This window comes from Hemiscyllium ocellatum, chromosome 32, assembly GCF_020745735.1.
Source record: "Hemiscyllium ocellatum isolate sHemOce1 chromosome 32, sHemOce1.pat.X.cur, whole genome shotgun sequence".
Classification (NCBI taxonomy): domain Eukaryota; kingdom Metazoa; phylum Chordata; class Chondrichthyes; order Orectolobiformes; family Hemiscylliidae; genus Hemiscyllium; species Hemiscyllium ocellatum.
In genome coordinates this window covers 38,461,204-38,473,541 of record NC_083432.1, presented here as the reverse complement: position 1 = coordinate 38,473,541, position 12,338 = coordinate 38,461,204, and the positions used below count along the sequence as shown (strand labels likewise).

The 12,338-nt window shown below is 42.7% G+C and overlaps 1 protein-coding gene across 1 annotated transcript in view; it reads right to left on the bottom strand.

The window, feature by feature from the left end:
• The window catches only part of dnajc7 (DnaJ (Hsp40) homolog, subfamily C, member 7), a 47,760-nt gene extending 37,704 nt beyond the window's left edge, over positions 1-10,056 (bottom strand). Inside the window, exon 1 of the mRNA XM_060848670.1 lies at positions 9,942-10,056. Coding sequence (XP_060704653.1) covers positions 9,942-10,012 — 71 coding nt within the window. The 5' untranslated portion in view covers positions 10,013-10,056. The remainder of the gene's footprint in view (positions 1-9,941) is intronic.
• Positions 10,057-12,338: the final 2,282 nt, after the last annotated feature.

Here is a 12,338-nt window from a genome sequence, read left to right as displayed (position 1 = left end):
ATTGCTCATGAACATAAAAGTAAATAAAGTTGCCATAATACCAGACAACCACAGGGCTGCTCTCTCATTAGAGAGAGCTGACTAGTGGTGTTTTAACCTGAGGCTCACCACGCCTCAGGCATGGGACAAGATTGAGAAAGTAGGATCTTTGTGGTAAAATCAGACAGTACAGGAATTGATTCCATGCTATTGGCCTTACCAGCCATCCAGTCAGCTAAGCTAACTAACCCATTGTTTCTCAGTTTTTATTTCTAACTTGTGAAATGCCATGAGAGATAAACTTTACATTAAAAGTCCATACAAATTTAGAACATTACAATGTTTTCATTTTTCCTCTAAGCAACAACTGATTGAGATTGCCAATTTAGTACTAACTACAGGTGAACTTCCATGCTGTGTCGGGCCACAGATGTTCATATGCTTTAGGTGGAGAAAATCTGGAGTGTAAGGATAGCCTCAGTGCTTGGAAAGAAGTGCAAACCGTACACAAGGACATGAGCATGTAATCTCGACTGACATTTCAGCGCAGTACTCAGAAAGCATGTAAATGATCTCATGGCATTTTTCAAAGAAGAGCAAGGGAGCTGCTATGATTTAGCCCTCAATCAGCTGCTACCAAATCCGGTTATCATGTCACTTAGCTTATTGCTGTGTATGGGAGCGTGCCATGTGCAATTGGGCAGCTAGATTACATTACAACTGCAATGACATTGACAGATATCTTCCTTTGCTTTGGAACATCCCAAAGCTGTGAAAGATACTGTATGTTGCACGTTCATTCTTTTTATCTGAGAGACATTTCATTCCATCAGAGGAATAGCAGCATTTGTGGAGAGAAAGCAGAGTTAATGTTGAGTCAGTTCTGAAGGAGGATCATGGACTCAAAATGTTAAACTGTCTCTCCACAGATGCTGCCAGATCGGAGTTATTCCAACAATTTCTCTTTTCTTTTCAGATTTTCAGCATTTGCAGCTCTGTGTCTTATTATCAGAAACTGGCATTGTAATAAATGGCACATACAATCTACTGTATAGTAAATTTATTGTGCACATTGTGTACTCCTAATTTGGGGACATGGTCACAGTCTCAGGGTTAGTATGGCACAGGAAGCTTTTTGGCCCATCGATTACATACCAGCTCTGAGTGGAACAATCCAGCCAGCCCCAATCACCCACTCAATTCCTGTAGCCTTCAAATGCCCATCCAATTCCTTTGCAAATCATTAATTGTTCCTGTTTCTATGGCTTTCGCAGTCAGCAAGTTCCAGGTCATTAACACTCACAGTGAAAATAGTCCATCTTCATTTTCCCCTGCACTTTACCAAGAACATAAAACTCTGTCCCCTCCTCCTTGTATCAGGTGCTAACGGGAACAGATTTTCCTTGTTTACCATATCCAAATCTATCATTTCACTGCACACTTCTATCAAAAATCTTCTCATTCTTTGCTTCAAGAACAACTTATCCTACATTATCCTTGTAGCTAAAATTTTCCACCCTGGTACCATTCTGGTAAATTTCTTCCACACCCTCTCAAAGGCCCTCAGAACCTTCCTAAAGTATGGTGATTCACATACCTAGTTTTGCAATTCCACCATAGACTGAGCTTTACAGAAACTTCAGCTCCTCATAACTTTACCGAGAATTTCACTAATGTGTTTAAGGTAACTTCAGCCTGCTCTGGCTTTTCTGGGATATCTGCTGGTTGGTAACAAACTTTATCCACACCCTGTTTAATCAGGCCTTAATTAAATTGAGGTTTTCCCATAAAACCCTATTCTTTGTAAAGCAGTGGCAATAATTATTTGTAAGGTGAACACAGCACGGCAACGTTGCGGCTTTCAATGATTAAATCTTGATGTTTGTTTTAAAAAATGGGATATCTGAGTGGCTATTTCCTGGTCATACAATGCACAATAGAAGTTGTCTGCTACAATCAACAGTGCACAGATTATTGAAACTGTATACCAGGAAAATTTAATTTTTGTCATCAGTTTCTGGCAGTAAAAAAGCCACAGAAACCAGTTGTTATCAACTGTGCATTTTAGTTAGAAAACAGCAAGCAAAACTTAACTGTAAGTAAGTGGAATGAATAATAACCTTACTATAACAACGTAGTAAGAATTCATTCAGGATTGCAGATCTCCAACATCAGAAATTTATTAATGTTTGAAAGCAAAGCTTCAGTTTCAGCTCCTGTTGGACAATACAGTGTGATTACAGCCAGAGCTCCTCTTCGTGCTACATATAACAGAGTACTTCGGACAGAAACTGGCCACTGGGCTTAAATGGTCTATGCACAGACTTGCGTTCCTCCAAGCCTCCACTTCATCCAACCAAAACAGCACAGTCCTTCATACCTGTCACCCCATCGTACTTCCCAGGCCTCCTTTTAAATGCTTCAATGCTACTCTTCCCAACCAATCAATTTGGTAACAATTAACCATCCTCTTGGGCAAAGATGTTTCATTGAATACTCTATTAGATTGATTATGATAGTCTCCTTTCACGACCGTCAGTTTTTGACCCCCTCAGGAGCGAAAACATCTTCTCTGTACCAAACTAAACAAACTACTTCACAATTGGAAACATTTCCATTAGATCATTGCTCAGCCTTTGCTTTCCTAGTGCATGACTCACATCAGGTTAGCACGCAGGCACAACAAGTACTTAGCAAAGCTAATAAGATCATTGAATTTATCACAAGGGGAACTGAATACAAAAGCAGAGAGCAAGCATTAGCAGAAATTGTTGGAGAAACTCAGTAGATCTGGCAGCTCTCCTGGAAAGAAAACATCTTGAGTCCTGTGATCCTTCTTCTGAACTAGGTGCAGTTAGGAAAAGATAGCGTTTCAACTGGAGGGTAGAGGAGGTGAGGAGTGAGTAGGTTAGCAAGAGAAAGCCCAGAGGATGGAAAGATGAATGGACAGACAGAGGGGAGAGAACGACAACGAGAGAGGAAAAAGAGGGAAAGAAAGAGTGAGAGAGAGTAAAGGCAAGCAGGAAGTAGCCCAGTCAAGTAAAGAAACTAATGATGGCTGGTGATAATGGGATGATTAGTAGTTGAAAATAGGTTGGCTGTACTGAAAACAACATCCATTGATTCAATATCAAGTTTAATAATCTTAAAGTGTGATCAGCCCCTTCCTCATCTACTACCTGCCCCCACTGCCCCAGGTCCTCTTATGAAATAGGTTGTTTTCAGCACTGCCATCCCATTTTCAACTCCTCATATTCCCCAGATCACCTATCCAGCATCTTCCCTGGCCTATTATTAACAAGTCTTCTGTCTGCCTATTTTTCTTCTCTCTCCTCTCTCTTTACTCATCTTCCCAAACCACACTCCTGCCTCACATTTTCCTAGCTGCTTCTAGTTCTGAAGGTCAAAGGACTCGAAACATTAAATTGTTTTCTCTCTATAGATGTTGCCAGACCTACTGAGTTTCTCCAGAAACTTCTGCTTTTGTTTGTTTTAGATCTCCAGCATCTGTGGTTCTTTTGAATTCCAAAAGTAGGAAGGTTATGCTTCAGTTATACAGGGGACTAATGTGATCATATCGGAGTAGTGTGTACCGCAATGGTGATCTTACTTAAGGGAAGCGCTAAATTTGTTTTCTGATGCAGTTCAGAAGCATTACTAGACTCATATCTGAAATGGGCAGTTTGCCTTATGAGGTTGGACAGGCAAGGCTTGCATCTGGAGTTCAAAAGAGTAAGAAGTGACTTGATTAAAATGCAAAATCACGAGGAGTCTTGACAGGGCAGCTGTGGAGAAGGTGTTTCCTCCAATGGGAGAATCTAGACCTAAGGTGTCACTGTTTAGAAGAAAAGGGTTATCCATTTAGAACAGAGATAAAGTGAAACATTTTTCTTAAAAGTTATGAGTCTTTGGAACGCTCTTCCTAAAATTGTGGAAGGAATACAGATTTGAGGTGACAATCAGGGCAGCTGATATCTTAGTGAATGACAGAGCAGTCCTGAGGAACTTCTACTCCTGCTCCATGTTCATATGTTCAAGTGAAAGGCAGCACAACTATTCACTCCTTACAGACAGTTATAATAGCTCTCTCCTGATATGGTCCCTCTTATAAGAACTGGTTGCCTATTAACTGCTTTCTCAGCAAATCAGTCAGTACAACATCCACATTACAATACAAGTCTTATGCAAATAGTCTGCAAACTATTGAAATCGAAGATTCTAAGACTGATTCGGGGCACAAGCTCAACATTGTCATAAACCTGAGAAATTTGAGCCAGATCTCTAGAAACTGACTGCCATATTTTCCTCTCATCATCCTGACAAGCCCCACAAAGGTGTTCTGTTCCTGGGCATGCTGAATACAGAGGAAACTCGAGTATCTGAAGGACATGAGCGGGAAGTATTACATTCGGTTAATCGAGTGCCGGATAACATAGTTTAGCCAAGTATCGGGACCTTGCAATCTTGCTGGATAATCCGAAATTCGGATAATTGAATGCTGGATAATTGAGGTTCCTCTGTAAATACAGAAGATCAACTCGCCAATAAGCCAATACAATACGAACCACAATTCTACAGAGAGTCTTGAATGTATTAGTTTCAATAAAATTTATTGCAATGCAACAATTAATTTTATCACTTCTCTATACTGATATAATCTTTCCTTATGAGATTTGCTAATTTTCTGGGAAAGCAGTTTTGTAGCAATAATGTAATTGGATGAGTAATCTACAGGCCCAAATCCCACCTTGGCAGCTGATGGAATTTAAAGTGAATTAATCCAGGCTATAACGTTAGTCTCAGAATGGTGCCTTGAAACAATCATCAATTGCTGTTTAAAGAAAATGTGGATTTATTAATGGCCAAAGAAGGAAACTGCACCAAGTCCCCAATCTGGCAACAACCATGGCCTTTGTATCCACAGCAGTGTGGCTGACTCTTATCCGTCCACTGAAATAGCCTAGCAAGTCATTTAGGTAATTAGTGACGGGTAACAAATGCAGGCCTTGCCAGTGATGTCTACATCCCATGAAAAACAATAAGGTAGAAACTAATAAATTATGAAAGTAATTTCATTAATCAGATTAATTTGGAAGGTCTAAACTTAAAAGGTTCAGCTCGTTTGAAGCCAGTGACTTGCTCACCAGGGTCTTGTGGTACTGTCCCTACTTCAGGTCTGGATTCAAGATCCACCCACCAAGAATGTGTCCTAATTTGATTTAAAATAATTGTTATCACACTTGATCACTACTCAGCATCATTTTTCCTTACAAATACCACCACTCGATTTTGTTTTCAGGGTTTATGTCACATTGTAATCACTGGAAAAGGTGCTGCCTCCTTTCAAAACCAAAAGGGTCCACACATGTGCCAAAAGTGGCAAATTGCATCACCCAACAGGCAAAGTGTTCCAACACTATTAGTGGAATATTCCATAGATGTAGAAAAATTACCTCTGTGGGGAGGTTATATAAAAAAGAACAGGAACAACTGCCATTTTGTTTGAGCTTACAGCTCACAAATAAATTCAAACTCAGCCAAGTAACAGATCTGACTGACATGACCTGCAACATGAGAAGCTGCAGCAAATCCTAGCAGTCCAACATTCAATTCTAAATAACACCAGTGCCAGATGATCAAACCAGAGTTTTTCCTGCAATGATGACCCAGCTTTACGCCAACCAAGGAATTAGTTTAGGAATCTTGAGCATGATCTACACCTGCAACCCTTTGTCAGAGTTGGTGCGCACTTTCTAAAGAAAATGTTTCATCCCAGACTTTTGATGATGAATACAAAATCTGTCATCAGTAACCATTCCATAATTAAGCAGTTTACACACAGTTGTTTGGAAGAATGAGTGTTATATAAATTAAAATGGCAACAAAGAGTTCAATGGACCTTTTAAATCAGAATCTTCTGGAATTCAGTCAAAATTCCTTGATGTAACAAGTTTAATGTTTAGCTGTGAACTGCTGAGTAATGACATCTCACTGTCTGGCTTTTGGAGGACTGATGAGATTTATTTCTCTCCGCTCAAACACTCCTCCACAAGACATCCATTTTGAGTTCCAATTCAGCCACACAAAAAGTTTCCCAGGTATGTGCAAGTTGGGCTCTCAGAAAGAATTATTTACCAAGTGTGCAGGTTAGGACTTGAACAGGCTTAAGGCCAATCATAGATAGAGTCATAGAGACGTATAGCATGGAAACAGACTCTTCAGTCCAACCCATCCGTGCCAACCAGATATCCTAACCCAATATAGTCCCACCTGTCAGTACCTGGCCCATATCCCTCCAAACCCTTCTTATTCATGTAGCCATCCAAATGCCTCTTAAATGTTGCAATTGTACCAGCCTCCAACACATCCTCTGGCAGCTGATTCAACACACATACCACCCTCTGCGTGAAAAAGTTGCCCCTTAGGTCTCTTGTATATCTTTCCCCCCTCACCCTAAACCTATGCCCTCTAGTTCTGGACTCCCCGACCCAGTGAAAAGACTCTGTCTATTTGTCCTATTCATGCCCCTCGTAATTTTGGAAACCTCTATAAGGTCTCCCCTCGGCCTCCGACGCTCCAGGGAAAACAGCCCTAGCCTGTTCAGCCTCTCCCTGTAGCTCAGATCCTCCAATCCTGGCAATATCCTTGTAAATCTTTTCTGAACTCTTTCAAGTTTCACAACAATTTTCCAATAGGAAGGAGACCAGAATTGCATGCAATATTCCAACAGTAGCCTAACCAATGTCCTGTACAGCCGCAACATGACCTCCCAACTCCTGTACTCAATACACTGACCAAGAAAGGAAAGCATACCAAACGCCTTCTTCACTATCCTATCTACTTGTGACTCCACTTTCAAGGAGCTATGAACCTGCACTCCAAGGTCTTTTTGTTCAGCAACACTCCCTAGACCTTACCATTAAGTGTATAAGTCCTGCTAAGATTTGTTTTCCCAAAACGCAGCACCTCGCATTTATCTGAATTAAACTCCATCTGCTACTTCTCAGCCCATTGGCCCATCTGGTCAAGATCCTGTTGAAATTGGAGGTAACCCTCTTCGCTGTCCACTACACCTCCAATTTTGGTGTCATCTGCAAACTTACTAACTGTACCTCTTATGCTTGCATCCAAATCATTTATGTAAATGACAAAAAGTAGAGGGCCCAGCACCGATCCGTGTGGCACTCCACTGGTCACCGGCCTCCAGTCTGAAAAACAACCCTCCACCACCACCCTCTGTCTTCTATCTTTGAGTCACTTACATGCTCTGCTCTACCTGAACTGACCTAAATGCCATCTGACACCTTCGTACACAATGTTTAAAAAACATTTGGATAAATACATGAACAGGAAAGGTTTGGAGGGATATGGGTCAGGAGCAGGCAGGTGGGGCTAGTTTTATTTGGGATCATGGTCAACATGGACTGGTTGGACCATAACCTCTGTTTCTGTGTTCTATGACAGGAAGCAAATTTGGATTGTCAATTTCCTTGGTTTGTGGATTGGAAACTAACAGCTGTAAATTTAAGCTAATCAAAAGAACACCGAAGGATAAATTTTGTTTTTATTGTTTGAATAGCAGAAGATACTCAACAGAAAACAGGACTGTAAAGACTCTATAGCCACCTTTAAAGAAGGATTAGAAATATTGAAGGAAAATACTTAAATAAAGGTTCTAGGAAAGAGTAGAAGGGGAGAAAAGCTTTCAGAGGGCCAACACAAATGTGATGGGCCTAACGACCTATTTTCAGGATCTTTGTTCTGCAGACTGATGAATGCAACTCAAATGATTTCAAGGCGATGGCCTTCCATGGATGTATGCCTGGGAAGAATCAAAGCTAACTCAAATTTTCCGAGCAGGTTTTATATAACGAATGCAGAATACAAAATGTTAATTGTATATTGGATTTAGTACAAGCATGTGTAAAATAACAAAGGAATCATTGCTTAATTTTCCAATACAGTGGCAACCATTCAGTCCACAATCTCTCAGGCTAGCTCTCAAAGAACATTCTTGTCGTGGACACCCAAATACTCTTTTTCACAACCTGGTATTACTTGAGAGTTTGCAAACATTTCAGAAATGAGATTGCAGAAAGGCAGGAATAAAGCAGATGTGCTCCATCTTTCAACATCATATTGTGATTCAAGGCCTAATTAATACCCACTTACATTCAGGGCAAGTGATTTGTTTTTGGAACATCGGGTAAAAGAAACAGCTGCTCATCAATAAACAGTTCAAAGAATCGTTGGTACATGGATAGGCCATTCAGACCCCCAAACCTGTCCTCACTAGAGGTGGAAGACTTCCCCATCAAGTGTTGCTGAACAGAGACCTTGGAGTCTTGTTCCTTGAAAGTGGAGTCACAGGTTGATAGAATAGTGAACAAAGTGTTTGGTATGCTTGCCTATATTGGTCAGTGCATGGTGTACAGTAGTGCGGAGATCATGTTGCAGCTCTACAGGACATTGGTTAGGCCACTATTGGAATACAGTGTGCAATTCTGGTCTCCCTGCTATAGGAAGGATGTTGTGAAAATTGAGTGTTCAGAAAAGACTGACAAGGATGTTGCCACGTTTGTAGGGTTTGAGCTATGGGGAGAGGCTGAATGAACTGGAGCTATTTTCCTGGAGAGTTTGAGGCTGAGGGGGTAACCTTATAGAGGTTTATGAAATATGAGGGGCATAGATAAGGTAAATAGACAAGGTATTTTCCTGGGGTGGGGAGTCCAAAACTAGAGGGCATAGGTTAAAAGACATAAAAGGCATCTACGAGCAGCTTTTTCACAGAGGGTTGTGTGTATATGGAATGAGCTGCAGAGGAAGTGGTGGAGGCTGGTACAATTACAACATTTAAAAGACATCAGGATGGGTACATGAATAGCAAGGTGTAGAGGGATATGGGCCAAATGCCCATATGTATTTAGAATCTCTGGTCAGCATTGATGAGTCGGACAAAGTGTCTGTTTCTGCGCTATATATCTCTATGACCCCAAATCAATCATACCCACTTAATCATCTGAAACAAATCAATTAAGTCATCCATGATCTTCTACAGCCAAAGGAGTACTTTTCCAACAGTACTCCTGTGCAAAAATTCCTGGTACTGCATTCACACTTGACTTCAAACAAATACTAAACTGATGAATTAATACATTACTCATTGATTATCTATTTTCTGATAAAGTCTTACATTTAAGGGGTACGGTGGAGAAGGATGTCTCATGGAACAAAAATGAACAAACTTATCCCTAAACTGAGGAACCTCTGGCTCCTGCCGAGCCTGGACCTTCTGACCAACATTACTTATGCTTAGCTGAGCCAATCATTGTTTGATAAATCAGACCATTTGAGAATTAAATAAGATGGAGTGTGAGCAAATTGAGATCAGGAAAAATGCAAACGACATCTTCATATGAGTTCTAAGTGGAAGGTTCTAGTATTTTTGGGGGCGGGGGGTATTGTCATTTCCTTACTGGCACAAAACCCCACGTGGATATGGAGAAGAGATTCTTTCTGGTCACAAAAAAATCCCAAAGCCCAGTTACTATAATTTAGAAATGCTAACTGTCCTAAAGAAATACGAATGTATTGATTATAAATGAAGACACCAACATGAGGAGAGGACAGACTGGGAAATGATCGATTATTTTCAGCCGTTTATATAAAATTGACAAATGCCTAACACTGATAACGCGATGGGGCTTGTGGCTGGAGCCTGGAGTTGTCCTTCTCCAGGGTCCTGTGTGCCTCGGGCAGAGGGGTAACCGTCCTGTCCCCCTTCCCCCGGGGCCTATAGCCCACCCCCTGTGACTCCCACTCCCCTCAGGGACTTCAATCCCCGTGAGGCCGAGGTTGAGGCCCGAGCCCGGCACCGCTTCCAGGCGAGGCCCCCCCCTCAGCCCTTGCCCACTGTTTCACCCGCCCCGCGGGCCCTGCGGTAACCGTCCCCTCTCGGTTACCTCTCCAGATCGGCCTCTCCCGCTCCGCTCGGCTCCGGGGCCATCGTCACATCGCAATCTCCGGCCGCCATTTCCCAACACCAGGACCCCGGTACCGGCTTCCGGAACAACGAGCGCTCCATCCGCCGGGCGGGAAGCAAGAGCGTCCCTGCGGAACAAACTACATCTGACCTCCCGAGCAACTGGAGGACCAACACTGGCTGGCACCAGTACTACCAGCCTGGCTCTATGGCTTTGATGATAATTACCCTACCTGGCACCAACACTGCCAGAATGGACTATGCCTGGCACTTTGGCAATGATGATAATTGTACTTGCTTGGCACTAATGCTACCAATATTGACAGTTCAGAAGAAGGAACAAATGACTGCAGATGGCTGGATTCTATATTTAAAACTACAAATGCTGGAGATCACAGCAGGTCAGGCAACATCCATGGAAAGAGAGCAAGCCAATGTTTCCAGTCTAAATGATTCTTCATCAGAGCTGAAGCTGAAATGTCATCTAGACTCGAAACGTTAGCTTGCTTTCTCTACATGGATGCTCCCTGACCCGCTGAGACCTCCAGCATTTGTTGTTTCCAGTTCTGAAGAAGAGTCACTGGAGCTGAAAAGTTTCCTCTGCTTTCTCTCCATGGATGTTGCCAGGCTTGGTGAGTTTCTGCAGCAACTTCTGTTTTGTAACAGAGACTTTGCCTGGCACTGATGATAACTACATTGTATGGCACTAATACTAGCAACTTAGAAATTGACACTATTTATTTGGTGATCATTTGCACAGTTTAGTACCAACACTAGCAGCATGTCACATGCACCAAAATATGGTGAAAATTATTGTTTTGCACACGAGACAAATCATACTTTACATAATTACATCAGGATAATAGTACAGAATGCAGAATACTGCGTTACAGGTACAGAGAAGGTGCAGAGAAAGATCAATTCTAATATATGAGAGATCCATTCAGAAAGCAGATAACAGCAGGGAAGAAGCTGCTATTGGCACGTGTTTTCAAACATTTGCATCTTCTATCCGATGAAAGAGGGTCAAAGAGATTATAACTGGAGTAGGAAGGGTCTTTGGTTATGTTGGCTGCTTTCCTGAGGCAGCAGGAAGTGTAGACAGAGTTTATGGAAGAAAGGCTGGTTTTCATGATGGACTGGGCTGTGTTTGCATCTCTCTGCAATTTTTTGAGGTATTGGGCAGTAGCCATACCAAGTTGTGCTGTATCAGATAGGATGCTTTCTACGATGCATCTATAGCAAATGTCAAGTGTCATTATGGACCTGCCGAATTTCCAGAGCCTTCTGATGAAGTAGGAACGTTGGTGTTGATTTCTTGATTGCAACTCTGGTACAGACGTCAGCTTGATTTAATTGTGTACTCAATATGAACAAGGCCAATATCAGGAGAAAGTGAGGACTGCAGATGCTGGAGATCAGACGAGAGTGTAGTGCTGGAAAAGCACAACAGGTCAGGCAGCATCTGAGGAGCAGGAGAATCGACATTTTGGACAAAAGCCCATCATTAGGAATAAGGTTTGTGAGCCAAGGGGGTGAACAGATAAATGGGAGGGGGTGTGGGGCTGGGGGGAAGGTAGCTGAGAGTGCGATAGGTGGGTGAATGTACAGGGAATGGTGATAGGTCAGAGAGGAGGTGGAGCAGATAGGTGAGAAGGAAGATGGACAGCTAGGACAGGTCATGAGGGCGGTGCTGAGTTGGAAGGTTGGATCTGGGATAAGGGGGGAGGGGAAATAAGGAAACTAGTGAAACCCACATTGATGCCGTGTGGTTGTAGGGTCCCAAGGCAGAAAACGAGGCATCCTGGTCCTCACCTTCCACCCCACCAACCTCCGTATACATCGCATCATCCTCTGCCATTTTCGCCACTTACAAATGGACCCCACAACCAGTGATGTATTGCCCTTTCCACCCCTATCCATGTTCCATAAAGACCACTCCCTCTGCGACTCTCTTGTCAGGTCCCTGACCCCCACCAACCCATCCTCTCCTCCAGGCACCATCACCTGTCATTGTAAGAATTGCAAAAACTGTACCCACACCTCCCCCCCACCCCCCATCTCTGTCCAAGGTCTCAAAGGAGCCTTCCACATCCATCAGCATTTTAACTCACATGTCATTTACTGTATCCATTGCTCCCAATGCAGTTTCCTCTACATTGGGGTGACAGGATGCCTACTTGCAGAATGCTTCAGATAACATTTCTGGGACACCTGCACCAACCAACTCCACTGCCCTGTGGCCAAACACTTCAACTCCCCCTCCCACTCCACCAAGGAATGCTGGTCCTGGGCTCCTCCATCGTCACACCTTAACCACCCGACGCCTGGAGGAGGAACATCTCATCTTCCACCTTGGGACTGTCCCACCCTCCTT